The 19,803-nt window shown below is 41.5% G+C and overlaps 1 protein-coding gene across 2 annotated transcripts in view; it reads left to right on the forward strand.

Annotated features, from left to right (window-relative positions):
- The window catches only part of LOC136862919 (delta(24)-sterol reductase), a 181,744-nt gene that overhangs the window by 126,621 nt on the left and 35,320 nt on the right, over positions 1-19,803 (forward strand). For both annotated transcript variants that reach the window (XM_067139201.2, XM_067139200.2), the window contains exon 8: positions 13,123-13,320. In XM_067139201.2, the coding sequence (XP_066995302.2) occupies positions 13,123-13,320 (198 nt within the window). The remainder of the gene's footprint in view (positions 1-13,122; positions 13,321-19,803) is intronic.

Below are 19,803 nucleotides of genomic sequence, written 5' to 3' on the forward strand. Positions count from 1 at the left end.
TAGATAGCAAACTCATATTAAATTACGCGTTTAATTCTACAGAGCCACTTTTTAAAATACCCTACATCACATAGAATAAATGTTACTCTGACCAAACAGTGTGTCCATCTTGTTGTAGTATTCAAAACTGTCAACAGGTGCCGTAGCAATACAGGTAAGCAACCAAGTCTATATACACAGGTCAGGACTCGAATGTTACTTATGGAACCGCCATTTTGGGACTTAATGCGGGCGATCCCTACAGCATTTAAATGTTACATATAGGCGAGTTTCAGATTTAAAAAATGTATTTAAGAAAACAAATCCTGTTAACATTATTATTTTTTTTTTTTTTGCCTCGGACTACATGTAATTAATAGCTTTCCTATAATCTGCGAGCTGTGATATAACGATAAGATTTTGGCGATCTATAAGAACTCGGGTTTCATAAACTATGAACAGTTGCAATGGAATTTAAAAACCAGACTATATGACAAAATTATCATAATATTTTTGAGCTAGTAGACCTAATTTAGAGTTCATGAAAATGAACAATGTAATACTGTATAATGATCAAAAGAATTGGAAGGTTTAAATTAAATAATAACATATAGGTACGCGGGAGGAACAGAAATAACAGGGTAATGAATCTGTCCGTAAACTGCTAATAGGAAATTACTTCAGCTGATAGCCCGTTTGGTGGCCTAAAACAACATTATTACAATTAATATTACAACCAGCAATTCAGGCTACATTCCTACTAGTAGTAACAGGAAAACGCGCAAATATGAGAAAAATGCAATACATTACAGCAGTGTGTCCGCTTCCGTAGTGTAACAATTAATGTGATTAGATGCCGTCCTCGGGGCCCGGGTTCGATTCCCGGTACTGACAGAAATTTAAGAATGGCAGGAGGGCTGGTATGTGGTTGAAATGGTATATACAGCTCACCTCAACTGGAGGCCTGCTTGAAAAAGGAACTGCATCTCCTCGGGATGAGGACGGGAGTCTATTACTATAATAGAACGATAAATTGGCGACCGTGACAGGACTCATGGACACTATTCAACTCGAAAATGAACAACGACCAGAGGACCGTGTCTAAATGTTAAAGAATCTCAGAGGTCATTGATTTACATGAATTTACAAAATTATTAAAATTATTGTCCGCCTCTGTGGTTTAGTGGCCAGTATGATTAGCTGCCATCCCTGGTAGACCGGGTTCGATTCATGGCTCTGCCATGAAATTCGAAAAGTGGAAGGAGGGCTGGAACGGGGTCCACTCAGCCTCGGAAAGTCAACTGATTCCCACTTCAGCCATCCTCGAAGTGGTGTCCCACTTCTCCTCCAGAAAAATGCCGGGGTGGTACCTAACTTAAGGCAACGGCCGCTTCCTTCCGTCTTCCTTGTCTATCCCTTCTAATCATCGGGCGAGTTGGCCGTGCGGTTAGGGGCGAGCAGCTGTGAGCTTGCATCCGGGAGATAGTGGGTTCGAACTCCACTGTCGGCATCCTTGAAGATGGTTACGCGTGGTTTCCCATTTTCACACCAGGGGAATGCTGGGGTTGTACCTTAATTAAGGCCACGGCCGCTTCCTTCCTACTCCTAGCCTTTTCCTGCCCTATCGTCGCCATAAGACCTATCTGTTTCGGTGCGACGTAAAGCAACTTGTATCCCTTCCAATCATCCCATTCCCCACAAGGCCCCTGTTCAGCATAGCAAGTGAGGCCGCCTGGGCGAGATTCTAGTCCTCCTCCCTAGTTGCTCTCCGATCCAAAGTCTCACGCTCCAGGACTCCGCTCTTGAGGCGGTAGAGTTGGGATCTCTCGCTAAGTCTTAGGGGAAAAAGCAACCCTGGACGGTAAACGTATTAAGAAAGAAAGAAAGAAAGAAAGAAAGAAAGAAAGAAAGAAAGAAAGAAAGAAAGAAAGAAAGATTATTACAATAAATTACCATCCCAATACAATGACGACCACAATTTTACATACAAGCATTGAAGGCAGTAAGGCAGTCCTCTTTCTTACGGAACCTTCCTGACACACGAGAAATATTTCGGGGAATTAGGAAAGGTTGGTATTGTTGTTGCATTCCATTCCAGCAGCTTCCTTTCATCTGCTCTCTTTACTTCGAATTGGCATTCCTCAAAACGAAGCTGCAGGAAGGTATTATAATCAAGATATGGTCAGTAAAAAATACGTTGATAGACAAGCTTTTTACAAAGCAAATAGAATAAACTTGGTGATTGTTACTTAATTTTTCTCTGGCAAAATGTATACTAACCTCACGCAGCTGTGAATGTTCGGTTGGCTGCCATTTTTGACGTCGGCAATTCTACACCCATGTTGGGTCCTATTCTTATCTTTCGGGAATCTAAATAATCTATTCCCTTTAGATGAGTAACTTTTACATTCTGGAGCGACATAATAACCCATTATAACTTTAATTTTATTGTAGGTGACAGCAAGTAGAGAGAGCTTTGGTCCCAAAATCGCCGCTGCCGAAAAGAATTCTGGGAACGTGACCAAACCTGTGTATACCTAGGTATAGACGTTGTAAGCAACCAAGGTCTGACCACCCCCGCCTTGGCGGGCTTGGCCTCATTCTCCGGGATCGGAGAATGGGTACGAGGGACCCTAAGGGAGTCGAGCTGTGCGACAGGCCACCCCCCCCCCCCCCGCCAAAAAAGGAAAGAAGAACAACGTCTGACCAAGGTAGACCGACCTTGTAAGCAACACGATCTCACTAGGGAGCCAGCTGTGATAGCGGTCAGTGCACTCAGCTGGCTCACATAGCCGCACATTGTTGCTAAATCAGCGTGTTTTCGCTAAATTTGATGGATTCTTAAATGAAATAGTGGATATTTTTTCACTTAGCGGACAGCGTTTTTGATTGATGTTCAACCTTCTGTTAACGGATTTCAGTGGATTCAGCTGGCCGCAGTATTTTTTTGGTGTTGCAGTCGTTACTGTAATCTCAATGAGCTCGGTAGTGTCGTGTGTGATATGTTTATTTTGAAATTAGGTTGTTTTGGTACGTCAATGTGCCGAAGGGAAAGGTTAAAAAAATGGTACCGGTAATAGTAATAATAACAATAATAATGTTATTTATTTTACATCCCACTAACTATTTTAACGGTTTTAGGAGACGCCGAGGTGCCGAAATTTAGTCCCACAGGAGTTCTTTTACGTGCCAGCAAATATACCGGCACGAGTCTGGCGTAATTGAGCACCTTCAAATACCACCGGACTGAGCGAGGATCGAACCTGTCAAGTTGGGGTCAGAAGGCCAGTGCCTCAACCGTCTGAGCCAAGTTAAAAGGTACAGTCAGGAATGTAGGAAACAGTGGCCAAGTAATGAAGCTTTAAAAGACTGGCTGGTTAAGCTTATCAGTGATCCCGAGCACCGACGGTGCAGATATTGTCACTGCATTATGCATGCGAAACTGTCTTTCTTAATCATTGGAAATCTAGCGAGCATTAAAAGAACGGCTTTGCTGTTTTCATCGGCCATAAATCAGAAGTTAGGATTTTCTGACAGTAGTATAGAGAACATTGTTTTCCAGTGGTCCATATCAGCAGCCATGGAGTGGAAGAACTATGAAAAGTTATAAAGGAATAAAGTGCGGTATACCGATGCAAGTGGTTTAAATCCTTTAGAAGAAGTTTCTAACTTAGCCCTTGCACTTATAATGTTACATTGGTCCAATCCTGATGTTGAAAGAGCTTCCAGACAATTAAGTTTGGTGAAAGCGTATCTGCGTAACGGAATGTATACCACTATCATAAATACTGTACATTGCTTACCTTAAGAGCCGGATCAAAACGAGTGGAAAATGTTGCAGTGATCATAAATTGTCATTAGATACTTTAAAGGGAATTGGTACCATTGTTCATACGAAACCACAGGACGTCAACCCAGCACATCAGGTTCAGAGGATATAGTGCTCGAAGGAGAAGATGATGACCTCCTGTTCTAAAATTGGTGAGTGTTGAGTTAAGTCTACTCTATACAAAAGACGTTATATGTTATTTTGCTTCAGTTTGGAGCGTAGCGGAATGTAGCGGATTTTCAAGGAAAATTTAGCAGAGCGGAGGGTTTTGGGTTGGCAACATTGCAGCCGCATAATAGTCGCTTTGTATGCAGTCGGAAAGGTGGTTTACATGTGAGCTTACTCGCGAAGAATTATGGTTTCGCTCTTGAGAATTTAATGCTGGGATGATTATTCCGGTGATTGCTTCATTTACGGAAACATTACTATCAGTTGCTACGAGTAAAGACTGCAATTCGTTATACGGTACAAGATGTATGGATGATAAAGTCGTTTAATGCTAGAAGCTACACCGACGAACTGAGCGTTATTTCAAAGGGAAGTCCAACTCCTACAACCTCCACTCTTCTTTACAGTGCAGACTCTATTTCAAAAAAAAAAAAAAAAAAAAAAAAAAAAAACTATGACTTGATTTCGTGGTTGTGCGGTTGTTGAGGAACTTACAAAATGATTATGTTGGCCTTTCCCCTCTTTCCTGCTGAGAGCAACGTTTGGACAAAAACGGGAGTTACTGTCAAATATTCCTCACACTTTTCAGAAACGACATATATTGCCCAAGAAGTACGTGGTTTCTCAGATTTCTTTAAAACAATTTAGCTAAACAAGGATAGCAATTGGTTTGGGTGAACACTGTCATATACATAAAGATACAGATAATGAACTTGTAATACACAATAGGTACGTTACCAGTTGTCTTATTGATGTAACGTGTTTGTCGAGGGGAAATGAGCTTGCGTTCCGTTATCAAAATGACTCTGCCGATTCAGTGAATCAGAGGAAAGTATGTTGAACTACTAACATTGTTGAGAAGCACTGATAAGGAGTTTTATGCTTATGATCAAAGTGCAGTAGTTTGTACGGATTTATCTGACATTCAGAATAGCTTAATACAGTGTGTTTCAGAAGTTACGACTTCAGAAATAATAACGGAAATAATGGATTCTCAATTTGAGGCAATACGAAACGACGAATGATACAAACAAGTCTTCCATCCCTTAAAGGATTACAAGTGTGGAGACAAATGAATAGCCCAGATCAACGATGGAGCTCCTACAATGTCAGGAGAACATCATAGCTTACAAGCCCAAATAAAAACAAAGTTCCCTCTAGTATTATTTGTTCACTGCGATGCGCATAGGATGAATATCATCTTGAAAAATAGTGTAGATTACTTCAATGAATGAATGAATTAATGAATGGAGTACCCTTCTCTCCCAGTCACGGATGACCACCAACTGGGAAGAGAATATTCATTTACTGTATAATCATAATAGGGCCTACATTCATGTTCATAAAAAACAGAACACCTCGAAAGACTAGAGATAGGAAGTCCATTTTCACAGGACATTTTCATTAGTATGTTCTGCAGAAACGATTAGCATTTCAGTCACCTAGATTCAGCACATGTCCTGTTGCCTAGTAGGCACTGGGTCCTCCATGGGCACTGATGACTTGTTCCATGCATGATGGCATCGACGCGTATAAGGCGCGAATAGCGTCCTGGGATATAGCCATCCATGCTGCATTCATCTGGTTCCACAGTTCATCTTTGATGGTTGGCAGTGGGTCACAACGCCGCACCCATTGTTTCACCATATCCCACACATTTTCGATTGGCGACAAGTCCGGTGATCGGGTGGGCCAGGGCAACAGTTTGATATCCTGTGACAATAAGAAAGCACGTGTTCGTGCAGCAACATGTGTTCGCGCATTGTTCTGCTGAAATATGGTGTCTGGGGTGTCGTGCAGAAATGATACGTCTACGGGTCGCAGGATGTCATTCACGTAGGTCAAACTGGTCACAGTGCCCTGGACACGCACCTACTTTGATTTGTGGTTGTACCCAATAGCATCCTACACCGTAAGGCCTTGAATGCAGTCAATGTGATGCCTCCCCCTCCCCCACCTGTCTGCGGCGAACCAAAATGCGGCCATCATTTTCAAACAAACAGAACCTGGATTCGTCCGAAAACATTATCTTTTGCCATTCCTGTCCACAGTGACGTCTTTCGACACACCATTGCAGTCGAGGATGTTTATGCACATTATTCAAATGTAGGCAGAGGACTGGTCGACGCGCCGCTAACCCAGACCGTAATAAACGGCGACGGATTGTCACTCCTGATGGTGTGCGATGTGTTACACTGTTCCACTGTTGCTCCAGAGCCGAGGAGGATGCTGATCTGTCCTGCAATGCCATTCGGATGAGGTGTCTATCTTCTCGGGGGTTGGTTTGGGTGGTGAGACCATCCTGTCGTGTTCTACGGCCTTCTGTGAATCATTCTGTACACACCCGTCGCACTGCCGACACACTTCGCCCCACACGAGCAGCAATTTCCTATGAATATGAACTTCCTATCTCTAGTATTTCAAGGTGTTCCGGACTTATGAAAGTGAATGTATAATACATGCAGTTAGTTCGTTTTGATAATCTTATAAATAAAATTCCAGGGGTTCTGCTGTCTGTAATGTTATTTACTTTGCCAAATGTTGTTATATTTATCCGTTTTAGGTCAATTCAAAATCGTTATCAGTAGTGTTTAGCTTTCGTGTCTGTTTGTTTGTTCCACCATAACGGGTAAACGGCTAAATTGATCTCAACAAAACTTCATATTTAGAGTCTGCTCATCCAGAAACAGGTTTCAATATGCATACTACATAAAAACACGGAATAGACTAGGGGTTTATAAAAAGACCAGAAGAGGTTTTTTTAATTTTCTCTTACACTATTCATTATATCTCGACCAAACTCCATATTTAGAATATACTCATCCAGGAGCGAGTTTCGATATACATATCATTTAAAAATCACTTAATAGACTGGGGGTTTGTAGGAAGACCAGAAGAGTTGTTTTCAGTTTTCTCTTACACTATTGATCATATGTAAAATCTGTAGACTATATGTGAAGCGCCCCTTCATTTTAAATCATTTTCTTTAAATGTACATAATTTCGCTTACTCTTCAAATGTCGGAGAAAATTACTATTTTCTACGGGCTTCATGCTCTGCAGCCAGTGACGGACACCCTCGCAGAAATACAGTTAGGGTAAACCTACCTAACTTCGTGATATTAAGGATTGTAAGTAATATATCAGGACAAATACTCGATCTAGGAATTTTATATTTTACATGCTGAGTACCAATACATTATTCTACAAACACATGATAAAGAACGTTCAAAAAATGCAAAACATTTGGAGTTATAACATGTAACAAGCGAAGTGGGCGTGCTACTTAATTTCGTGATAGCATACCTAATTCCGTGACACAGTATACTTAACTCCGTGATAACTTTTCTGAACATTGTTACAGTTCACTTCACGCACTTTTCACTCATTTTTAGTATTGGTATCGTTGTCACTGACATACTCACAAATACTACACATAAATACAATAGCATCAGATGAACCACTTTAAGAAAAGAAAGTTCACTGTTAATCCATTCACTCTGTGACAGGACTACTGAGGCGTTAGGAAGGCACCATTCGTCAATGAATCTGACATTCTCACTCGTTTAAAAATGATTAGAAGTGGACCAAATTCACCTGCAGCATTTCCAGCTTGCACAATTTTTCACTTCACTAAATGGGAACTTTGTCATTGTTTGCATACTGTTTTTTGGCCATAGCATACGCAACATGTCTTATTCGGTAAACGTTCAGACCGATCCCTATTTCCTGCATTTTTACTATGAAATTAACGAACTTAATCTCCAGTTCACTCGTAAGGGCAAACGGTCTACCCATTTTCCAATAGTCATATTTTCTTTTAGAGTACTCCACGGAACGGTGAAATGTTTAGCAGCCTTGTGTATAGACCACTTTTCCTCCAAAACTTTCTGAAGCGCTTCCCGAAGGTCAACTGATGAATAGGTTTGTCTTCTTGGGTCACAAGACCCGTTTTTTGAGCTTGTTGCTGTTTTCCTTCTTCACACATTTGCTTAACGCTGGAGCCATTATGTCTGAAATGGACACAAAACGTAAGAGTCGTAGTCATTTTCTTAAGCAATTATATCATTAATAACGCACTTAAATCCAACTCTGGCTACTGATATTATAAGTGTGTTCCTTAGAGAACATAAGTGCATATACTTGTCTGAATAATTACTTGACCAACTAACCTTAATAACGTTTTACTACAGGGACAGACCAACAAGTAGCGTATTTCCATCCACACAACATACAATCAACTGCCTGTCCTTCACCCAGCTGAAATTCCCGCTCAAAATAGTTTCCCCGTGTAAAAGCACTCCTGCTATGTACTGAGGACTGTTGGAACTAAGTGTAAAACGCCTACCTTACTTCAGGATCAACAATATATCGCGTATCACGAAATAAAGTATGTCACGAAATAAGGTAGGTTTACCCTATTTGAAGCATCCATAACAGGAGAAAATTAGAGGATGCGTCATATCTCTCCCGGCTTTAAAATTACCCCAACCTAATGTACCTGAACACTGAGATAACACGAGGTAGAAGTTTTCCATTGTCTGTCTGTCTGTCTGTCTGTCTGTCTGTCTATTCCAAAAAGTGGAAAACTGCTGGACTTATTTCAAACGAACTACGTATTAGGATTCTACACACTTAGGATTGTGTTATCAGGTGCATATGATGTCATAGTAATCACAAAGAGTTGGTGTTTATAGGAAGATTATTCTCAAATATTTTCGTTAACATTGGGTCTATCAAAAACTGTATACAACATACATTTAAGAATATGTTATCTCCGTTCCTTTATGCCATGTATGTATTTATCGTACGACGGATAATAACGCAGATCATTACGAAGAATGGGATTTTTAGTCCAAGTCCCGTGGAAGTGCCTTGCATATCATTTTAAGGTAGGCAACGGGAAAAACTACTGAGCCATTTCACAGTTTGCTATAGGACAGATGTTAAGGGAGGTATCATCAATGTCAGAGCGCCACGCCAGTGGTCAGAGATACAATGTGCAACCTGAGAACCACGGAGAATTTCGCACAACTTCGGGCCAGGAACTGTACCGTACAATAAATTCGGAAACCGTCATCATTCGCTTGGCTTTGTTTAACGTCATCATATTTCACATTACTGCCACGCGCTGTCGTAGGAAAATATCATTTTAACGTGTCGCATTAAACGTGTGAATAGAACCATGTTACTTCCCATAAATTTCTGAAGGTAACATGTAATCCACTGCAAATTCCCGTGCGAAGAACGGGTACAAATGCTAGTATACAATATTTAAAAAGAAAATTACAGCCCTGTTACAACCTTAGCCTTCTGAGGCATTTCCTAGACCGTAACCATGTTATAGAGTCCAGGATACCTCATCATATATATTCCTACTACGTATGAATGGACGAAAGCAAGAATAGAATCTCCCTCCCTCTCAGTCACGGATGAACACCAACTGTGCAAAGCGCAACGCCCATCGCAAACATCGCAATCACATGCCACTAGTATTGTTGGTTAAAAACATAGACCCAACCAAACATAGGCTATTCACACCTCATATGAATGAACGAATCCAACGAACAGACACCCACGCCACACACACAAGCGCTGGACAAACAAACAATCAAACATGGTATTATCAGGACTGCGTGCCTACTGCCTACTTCTCCAGATCATATCCAAGAACTGATGCTCTGGACCAAGAAATAAGAAAACGACTCCTATTAGTACCTGTAGCTCCTACAAGGTGGAACTACAGTAGTAGACTGGGTTTTACTGTTGTGGAACATACGGATGAGCTCATGGGGCTTTTCGTTGAACACAGGGATTAGTGGAATATCGAAAGTTACAATAGTGCGAAAGGTTTCCTCTCTGCCCTTGATGACTTCGATTTAAATTTCATGCTGACATTGTTTAGTTCTCTCTCCTCTCCAGCTGGTTTGATCTTCGATATTATGCAGAGATTGATGTCTGATATAGGCTACTGCTTGAAATAAATCAACCACTTTGAACATTAGCAAGATAAGATGAGAGGTGATATCGAAACTGTTTGGTCAGAAGTGACGAAGCCAGATAGTTTCGAAGAAAATCGCAGCAAAAGGCAAAGGGTTAAAAATTCTCCAGGAGAGGAGAGAGACGCATACAGGATTTTTCTGTGAGGTGACAGACGCCATCTAGGCTTCTTTAAGGTTTCTATAGTTTTCTTCAAAGTTCCCTGAACAGGAATTTGCTTGGCATAGGTAATAATAATAATGTTACTTGTTTTACGTCCCACTAACTACTTTTTAAGGTCTTCGGAGACGCCGAGGTGCCGGAATTTAGTCCCGCATGAGTTCTTTTACGTGCCAGTAAATCTACCGACACGGGGCTGTCGTATTTGAGCACCTTCAAATACCACCGGACTGAGCCAGGATCGAACCTGCCAAGTTGTGGTCAGAAGGCCAGCGCCTTAACCGTCTGAGTCACTCAGCCCGGCGCTTGTCATATAAGACATGTTATGGCCAATATTTTGAATTTCTTTGGATAAGTCGTGGAAAGACCGATGCCCTCTTGTTATCAATTTGAGTATTAAGCAACATGGACAGTTTTAGGTTTGTAGTGGATCGTTGTAGGATTAAATATCATACACACTGTTGCATATGTCACACCATTAAGGCTACACACGCCATACTCACACAAGTTGAAGCGGTAGACCTTACACGGAGCTGTTGACTAAGATGTCCCTACGTCCTTACATAAAGCAACAATAATAACTAGTGTAGTGAAACTCATTCTAACCTGTTTCTGAAAGCACTGATTCTGCATTATTATTATTATTATTATTATTATTATTATTATTATTATTATTATTATTATTATTATTATTATTATTACAAGAGACGGTACAATTCCGGAATTTTGTCCTGGAGTTGTTATTTCTTTAGTTTTGCGTGCCAATAAATTACTCAAACCAGTCTCGGGCATTGAATAAATTCTTATGTGCTTACCGATTAGCGACTGTGCGATATTGAGCACTACAGATAATCACCTTATCAGCTAAGCTAAACAGCCAACAGACATGCCAACCTTTGGATACACAGATTTCATAACTGCTTCTCAGAACTTCTTTAGGTGGTTCAGTGTCGATCAAGCAAACACGTGTCACGAAACTACAGGAAATCGACATGTCCGAGCAAAACCATTTGTTCTTGGTGGGATTTATTTCAGTACTGTAGTGTCTATGCCACTCTATGTCCAGTATATTTCTAATATAATTACTGCTCTATCGGGGTGATAGCCGACGGATATCGTCACTGGCTTCTCTCCAAGATGGTCGTGGTTCGATCCCGGTTAACGCACGTGGGACCTTTGAAATGAAAATACACGTCGATTCACGAAAGGAAATGATATTCGTGATCGTCAAAAATTAAAGACCGAACGAGTTGGCCGTACGGTTAGGGACGCGCGGCTGTGAGCTTTCATCCGGGAGATAGTGGGTTCGAATCCCGCTGTCGGCAGCCCTGAAGATGGTTTTCCGTGGTTTCCCTTTTTCACACCAGGCAAATGCTGGGGCTGTACCTTAATTAAGACCACGGCCGCTTCCTTCGTACTCCTAGGCCTTTCCTATCCCATCGTCGCCATAAGACCTATCTGTGTAGGTGCGACGTAAAGGCACTAATATAAAAGAGATTCGTGGCCTAATTAACATTAATACAAATGTACACGAGTTTCTCCTTTCATGTATTGGTTCTCGTGATTTTCCTCTTTTTGTACATTTCTGTACCTAGTCATTATTATTATTATTATTATTATTATTATTATTATTATTATTATTATTATTATTATTATTATTATAACGTCGCACTTACACATCAAAGGTTTTTGGCAACGCGAGGATAGGAAAGGGTCAGGATAGTGTCAATAGATTCGAGTCATAGTTCTTGTACAGACAACCACTATGTGTTCGGTGGTGAGTACGTGAATATGATACTATTATACAGCCCGCCTGGTGGCCATCTGGCGTCAAATCTATATTGCTTGACACCGTGGTTAGCCGGTTTGAGTCTCCCGTTGGTGGACATTTTCACCATTAGAATGTTCACTGGCAGGGTAGAAGGGGTGCTGGTCTACAATTTATAATCAGTAGATTGCGCATCAAATGCCTGGATTCAATTCCAAACCTCTCTACAGTGTTCATGTGGAGTGAGGGCAAATGACACTGTTTATGGAGAGTCATCCGTCAGATGGAGACGTTAAGCTTGGAGCAGACCCTTTGGTGTTATTCTACAGGAGCAGGCTATGCGCCGACGTCGGGTTTCACCCTTTCATTAATGTCATCATCCCACATCCCGACGGGTAGGTGGGCTGTAGGTGTCAAATAGAAAGCTCCCCACCAGGCCAGCCGAACATGTCCTCGGACATTCCCGGCACTAAAAGCCAAACAATAACTAAATAAGTAAATATTACTCTATAGAGAAGCAAGTCGTAATGCATGAGATGCATGACGCTTGTAGCAAGATAAAGGCTACAGACTTCCGATACGTTTCGCAAGGTTGAAACGATGCCCTCTGCAAGAGACGTGTTAGGCATGCGCCAATGACGTCTGCTGATGATGATGATGATGATGATGATGATGATGGTGGTGGTTAAGATGAAGAAGCTGTATGCATTGCAACTGAGAACCACGGCACATGATCTGAATCAGCCAGTCATCTGTAGTGCTCATATAACCGTACATCGCAATAGTGTACGATAATTCGGGTGTGATATGTGATCACATTTACTTCTCCTTCCTGGCCTTTTTCCCAATTTATTCATGATACGAGTGGATTCTTCCCCAATCGAGAGAGTTGGGCGTGCGTTTATGGTCGCGTAGCTGTGAGCTTGCATTCGGAAGATGGTGGGTTCGAATTCCACCGTCGGTAATTCTGAAATGGTTTTCAGTGGTTTCCCATTTTTAAACCTGTCAAGTGCTGGGTCTGTACCTTAATTAAGACTACGGTCACTTTCTTTCCAATCCTAACCTATTTCTTTCCTTGCGTCGCCGAAAACTTTCGATGTGTCAGGGCTACGCTAAATCACCAGCAAAAAAATAAAAATAAAATAAAAACCTTTCCCATGCCTCGCTCGTCTTGAAAACATAGGTCATTATATAACGCACGTTTTTTTTATTTCTTTCAGGATATTATTCCCTTCGGCAATAATCTACTCTTCCGTGTTCTTCTGGGCTGGATGATGCCTCCAAAAGTGTCTATCCTGAAACTGACTCAAACCAATGCTATCAAGAAACTTTATGAGAATAACCACATCATACAGGACATGCTGGTTCCCATGGAGCACTTAGCCGACTCTATACACATGTTCCATGAAACAGTGCAGGTAAGTATAGTAATTATAGTATTCTAGCATTACCTCTGTCTCCGTCTATCATATACCCCACTTCCCCTCCCTTCCCTTAACTTCTCTGAAGCATAGCAGCGGGCAGCGGTTTAAGCTCTTCCACAGCACATACGGCGAGTTCGTCAATTTGAATCGGGCACCCAGAGGTAACAAAGTAAGCCCATTTTCTCGAAATGAAACATTTACTCCGCCAGTCTGATTGCGCCATCCTTCTTTACATAATAAAAAGAGCATCCTTGAGTTTTTGTCGGTATAATTTAGATACACCTTGTATGTATAATTACTAAACACATACATTGCACTAACTTGCTTCACCACTGGAACTTATCTTTGCTAACGACCTCCCCCCGAAAATTTTATTCATCATACACTCAAATAAATTTTTGAACCACTCATTTTTCTTGCTAGTTGCTTTACGTCGCACCGTCACAGATAGGTCTTATGGCGACGATGGGACAGGAACGGCCAGGAATCGGCCGTGGCCTTAATTAAGGTACAGCCCCAGCATTTGCCTGGTGTGAAAATGGGAAACCACGGAAAACCATTTACAGGGCTACCGACAGTGGGGTTCGAACCCACTATCTCCCGGATGCGAGCTCACTGCTGCGCGCTCCTAACCGCACGGCCAACTCGCCCGGTCCACTCATTTTTATTGTTGTTATTTTCACCATCACTGAAATTACTGTATCACTGCACTGGAGTCTTGGGTCCACTTATATTGCCATCCCTTATAATATATTAGGGTAAATAAATTTAAAGTCCTGCGATCCTTACTCTGGAGGTCTAGTATCGACTCTCATTCGATCCGTTCGCTCCTGTCTTACGCGGAAGGGCGCGTGGCGAGTTCTGGTCTCGCGACAATGACAAATCCTGCCTCTGTCTACAGCAAACTGAAGATCACATCTGTTTCCGGGGCTTTAAATGGCGATATAACGGGCCGAGTCTAGTGTCATTTATCGCCGTGCTGATTCGGTACCTGGTGCTATATCATTAGATGACACTAGATATGTCTAGTACGCATTACCAACACGTTCTCCAGCCGCCAGTACTTCTCTGAGGTTTTGGAGCATGAAATCCTCAAGGACTGCCTGGGGTGGTACAGTCTGCTCATAGGCCTATCAGAGTCTCAAAAAATTGACAGAAAGTAGTATCAATATATCCGTAAGAAATACGAAGCCAAAATAAATAAGTTAATGAGTCTCGAAGTATACGAAAAATGTAGGTAAGCTGTTTGGTGACCAGAAGCTTTAGAAACAAGCAATTTTTATATTTAGTGCTGGGTTGCCCGTACTTCTCTACGGTGAGGGTGAATTTTAATTAATTTTATTTGTAAGATTTGTTTTTAACTACTTCGTCGACCAGGGGGTGGAAATTCCACATATGTCACTTGAATTTGAGCTGTGGAATTGTCATGATAAACGACACCGAACAAACCATATTGTTGAAGGATGGAATTCATAGTTCTACCGTCTGATAAGATATCATCCCCGCCTCACGGAGTTGGTAGGTATCTCGTTTGGAAAAATCTCTAAGGTTTGAAAAGAAGAAAGAAAGATTGTATTTTAGACGAAATAATCAAAAGGTATGCAGCTAAATATGACGAAACTGTAGACATCGACTTTTTTTTAGAACAATCTCTTAATCTTCAAAATACACTGAAACCCGTGGCAAAATTCTGAGGAAAAAATTGTAAATATTTTCATAGTCAAATTTGTAAATAATCAAGATGTGCATTTATGACAAAGCAACAACTGCATTTTCAGAAATCTGGCTAGGCCTAACTTTGTAGACCGCAAGTAGGTACATATTGAACCTATTATCTAAGTGACTAGAGAAGGGACGAGCTATTATACAATGTTCGACAGAAGCACCTAGATCATTTGCTTGAGCGCTCGTAATCAATACTTTTCCGTTAGCAATTTATCTCCGGTTTTGTGAGAGAGGGAACATCAGTTTGTTAGGGAGAATTTTTTTCCGATCTCTATGGGACGATAAGTAACTCCCATATGTCATTCTCTATGCATGGATGTCAGCCAATGAGAGACGATGCCGCGCAGTGTCCATGTTAAGAAGAATACTTACTTTCGTGAAGGAAAATCTTATTTCTGCCTATTTATAAGATGCTCTTAGGAACGCAACATGGCAAAACTAGTGGATCCTTATCACTACAAAATTTTAATTATGAATCTTATATGCAGATTCATACACCTGGACAAGGTCTTCACACCTTTTGTCAAAGAGACGCTTAAATAAAAGGCTACTGGAGACTATTTTTACAAATTGCTTTACGTCGCACCGACGCAGATAGGTCTTATGGTGACGATGAGCTAGGAAAGGGCTAAGAGTGGAGAGGAAGCGGCCGTGGCCTTAATTAATGTATTGCCCCAGCATTTGCTTGGTGTGAACATGGGAAACTACCTTCAGGGCTGCTGACAGTGGGGTTCGAACCCACTAACTCCCGAATGCAAGCTCACAGGTGAGCGCTCTTAACCGCACGGCCAACTCGCTCGGCACACTGGAGACTCAGTACGTATGACGCTAAGGGAGAAAGGCGTGTTAGCAAGTGAGTAATGGAAGATAGTTTGGTGTGTCCAGTGTGGGCTTAAATTTGAGAAGCCTGGGATCATAATTTCAAGTTATGAGACTCTGAGGCAGTGGCGGCTCGTTTGGAAGGCGCTATGGCGCGCGCCCCCCACGGGGCTCCATTAAATTCGTGAATTTTAATCTTAAATGTTAACGAGGAAAATATTTTACTATGAGATTAATTATCAAGGGCGCGAATTGTACTGTACTGAGGCCCGATGCGCTGTTGGCCCTGCGCAGGAGGGCGCTCTCTCATAGCGGACCAAACACTCCGAGAATCGCTTGACTGACGTTGAGGGAGCCAATCAGAGGCACAGTAGAGGTGTGCTGTTCCGTTGCCTACGCTATAATAGAAGGCCTGGACAAGCCGACACATTTCTGGGCGAAGGATGTAGTTCAGGCAATGGCCGCTTGGATCGCGTTTATGTTCTGTTGTTCTCGTGTTCTGTCTATATCTTTATATTGAAGATTCATACAATAACGCGAAATAATACATTTTTATTATCATTATGCCCGGTGTGAATGAGATATAAATATACAAAACAACTTAGAACACACTACACTTCATAGAGTTCTTTCATTTTGCACTTGTTTATCACAAAGGAGTAAAGAATAGGGAAATAAGCCTAAATAGAAGCACTGACCCGATTTTTCCCTAATTCTATAATTTCAACACTTTTCTGCTCAGAGGCTTGCTCTTGAATTTGTTTAATAAATCACAGTCATTAGTCACTTTCTTTGCATTATTATCAAGAACAGGCCTGAAAAATGTAAGTATAACGTATGTGATGTGTGCTTGATCACAGTCGCGGCACTGAAACGTCCCTTTAAACTTTGGAGCGGTAAGGAATTTCAGGTTTCGGACAAGTTTACATTTTCCTAGATATCCTAACGCCCGCGTTGTAAATATTAATACATTTGTAATAAGAAGAATTTGCATCGGTACTTTGTCGGGGAGGCAGAATTCCCCTCACAGTACTTACAGCGTAATCTGATTCGACAAAGTGCAACCTACCTGTTCTGGAGTTATCATTAGGAGCCGGAAGAGATACTTTTCTGCTGCCCTGTCCAGAAATAGCAGGCCTCCATTTCTCCCGTAAACTCGGATCTTTAGGAAAAAGATGAAAATTTATATTTGTGTATATTTCTTCGCTGTGTCAGCTGTGCAGTTAGGCACGCAAAATTAACCATCATAATAATGTTAATAATAAATAATGTTATTGGCTTTACGTCCCACTAACTACTTTTTCGGTTTTCGGAGACGCCGAGGTGCCGGAATTGTGTCCCGCAGGAGTTCTTTTACGTGCCAGTAAATCTACCGGCAGGAGGCTGAAGTATTTGAGCACCTTAAAATACCACCGGATTGAGCCAGGATCGAACCTGCCAAGTTGGGGTCGGAAGGCCAGCGCCTCAACCGTCTGACTCACTCAGCCCGGCAATAAACCATCTTAACCTACAGAATGGAAAGAAAAACTTGACGGTAATTGGCTCCAGGAGCTCTGAAATTTTGAACGTGTGTTGACAACCACGGGGCCCTTAACTGTGTCCTGGCATTTCTTCCACTTACTTGTGCCAGGCTCCTGACTTTCATCTATCCTATCCGACCTTCCTTGGTCAACTCTAGTTCTTTGCCGACCCCTACGCCATTAGGTTTCCGATGACTAGGCAGTCTTTTTTTTTCACGCCCTTCGTGGCCCTTGTCTTCCTTTGGCCGATACTTTCATTTTTCGAAGTGTCGGACCCCTTCCAGTTTTTCTCTCTGATTAGTGTTATATAGAGGATGGTTGCCTAGTTGTACTTCCTCTTAAAACAATAATCACCACCATCACCTTGACGATAATTTGGAAGCACATAACTAAACAAATGTTACTGTAAATGCATCTCAGCAACCATCCATATATTGCAAATCGTGAGACCAAATAAATTAAAAAACGACAAAACTCTTCATATTTCACGTTAGATAAGACCTTACCGTATAAAATAAAGTTTAATATATTATTTCTTCTCATAAAACATGTTGCAGTAACACACATCATCATAGAATTCACGCCAAACAACAGAACATAAACGCGAACCTAGCGGTGGAAAAGAGAAAAACTATTACCCCGTTTTTAATGCAAGAAATTGGCTTTCTGTCCAGGCCTTCTAGTATCTAGTAGGCTTTGACTGTTCTAAAGGAGATTCCGGCGCGTTTCTGCCGCGGCCTATCATTTTAGCCAACCTACCCGAAACATTGGCGTTTTGATTTCTATTTAACAGGGGTCAGTTTGTGCCATTTCTCTCCTAAAACCAGGAACTATTTTACTGAGGCACTTACCTGAGTTAAATGTGCCGGTATATATTTAAAATAATCTTGTAATTTTTAGGATTATTAACTAACGAAACTGTAACGACTGTAACTACTGTCTCCTCGTACTTGTCTCACGTTGGTCATACTCACTGGAGAGCGCGATGTTTAGCTTTGTGTTGATGAATGATCTCATGAGGTGACTGTGACAAGGTGACTTTTTTTTTTTTTTTTGCTAGTTGCTTTACGTCGCACCGACACAGATAGGTCTTATGGCGACGATGGGATAAGGAAGGGCTAGGAGTGAGAAGGAAGCGGCCGTGGCCTTAATTAAGGTACAGCCCCAGCATTTGCCTGGTGTGAAAATGGGAAACCACGGAAAACCATTTTCAGGGCTGTCGACAGTGGGGTTCGAACCTACTATCTCCCGAATACTGGATACTGGCCGCACTTAAGCGACTGCAGCTATCGAGCTCGGTCATGGTGAAATTAGGAGAAAGGTTGTGATTTATATGTAGGCGTAGTGTTATGTTTGCACTTTGTACAGTATGATTACCGTCGAACATATTAAAGAACTGACGTTTTCTTCTCTTTCTATCTAGAAGACTTCGCCAGGCTGAGTGGTTCAGACGGTTAAGGCGCTGGCCTTCTAACCCCAACTTGGCAAGTTCGATCCTGGCTCAGTCCGGTGGTATTTGAAGGTGCTCAAATATGACAGCCTCGTGTCGGTAGATTTACAGGCACGTAAAAGAACTACTGCGGGACTAAATTCCGGCACCTCAGCGTCTCCGAAGCCCGTAAAAGTAGTTAGTGGGACGTAAAACAAATTGAAAGTTAGAAACTTCATTTTGTTCCGTATTGAACTGGGATTACAGTAAAATGAAAATGTTAAAGGTCCACCTTTTCAATACCATGAATGTTTATTGATATGAATATATATCACATAACGTCTAGAGAAGGTTGGTACTAGTTTCGACGCTCATTGCGCGTCATCATCAGCCAACAAATCAATTGAGCAAAATTCAACTTGCCGGGCTGAGTGGCTCAGATGGTTAAGGCGCTGGCCTTCTAACCCCAACTTGGCAGGTTCGATCCTGGCTCAGTCCGGTGTTATTTGAAGGTGCTCAAATACGACAGCCCCGTGTCGGTAGATTTACTGGCTCGTAAAAGAACTCCCGCGGTACTAAATTCCGGCACCTCGGCGTCTCCGAAAGTAGTTAGTGGGACGTAAAGCAAATAACATTATTATTATTATTATTAAAATTATCAAAATTATCAAAATTCAACTTATCGAATAGCAATATATAACACATGTTAGCACTACGAGACAAATGTTAAACTATGACTAGTTGAAATATAAAACACATGACAGCAAATACGAGGATTAATGTTAAAAGCTAAATTGTCAAAAGTTAAAACAATGAAATCAAAACAGAAAAGGTAACAATAGTTAGGGTATGATACACGAGAAAGTAGTCCAGCTTGAGGTTTGTAGAACACAAGGCGTATCTATATATACAACCAACTAAGGCAAATTTTAAATACAACGTTAAAATGATGAGGGTATTGTGCCCTTTTAAAGGCAACAACTG

This window comes from Anabrus simplex, chromosome 2 (genome assembly GCF_040414725.1).
Source record: "Anabrus simplex isolate iqAnaSimp1 chromosome 2, ASM4041472v1, whole genome shotgun sequence".
Classification (NCBI taxonomy): Eukaryota; Metazoa; Arthropoda; class Insecta; order Orthoptera; family Tettigoniidae; genus Anabrus; species Anabrus simplex.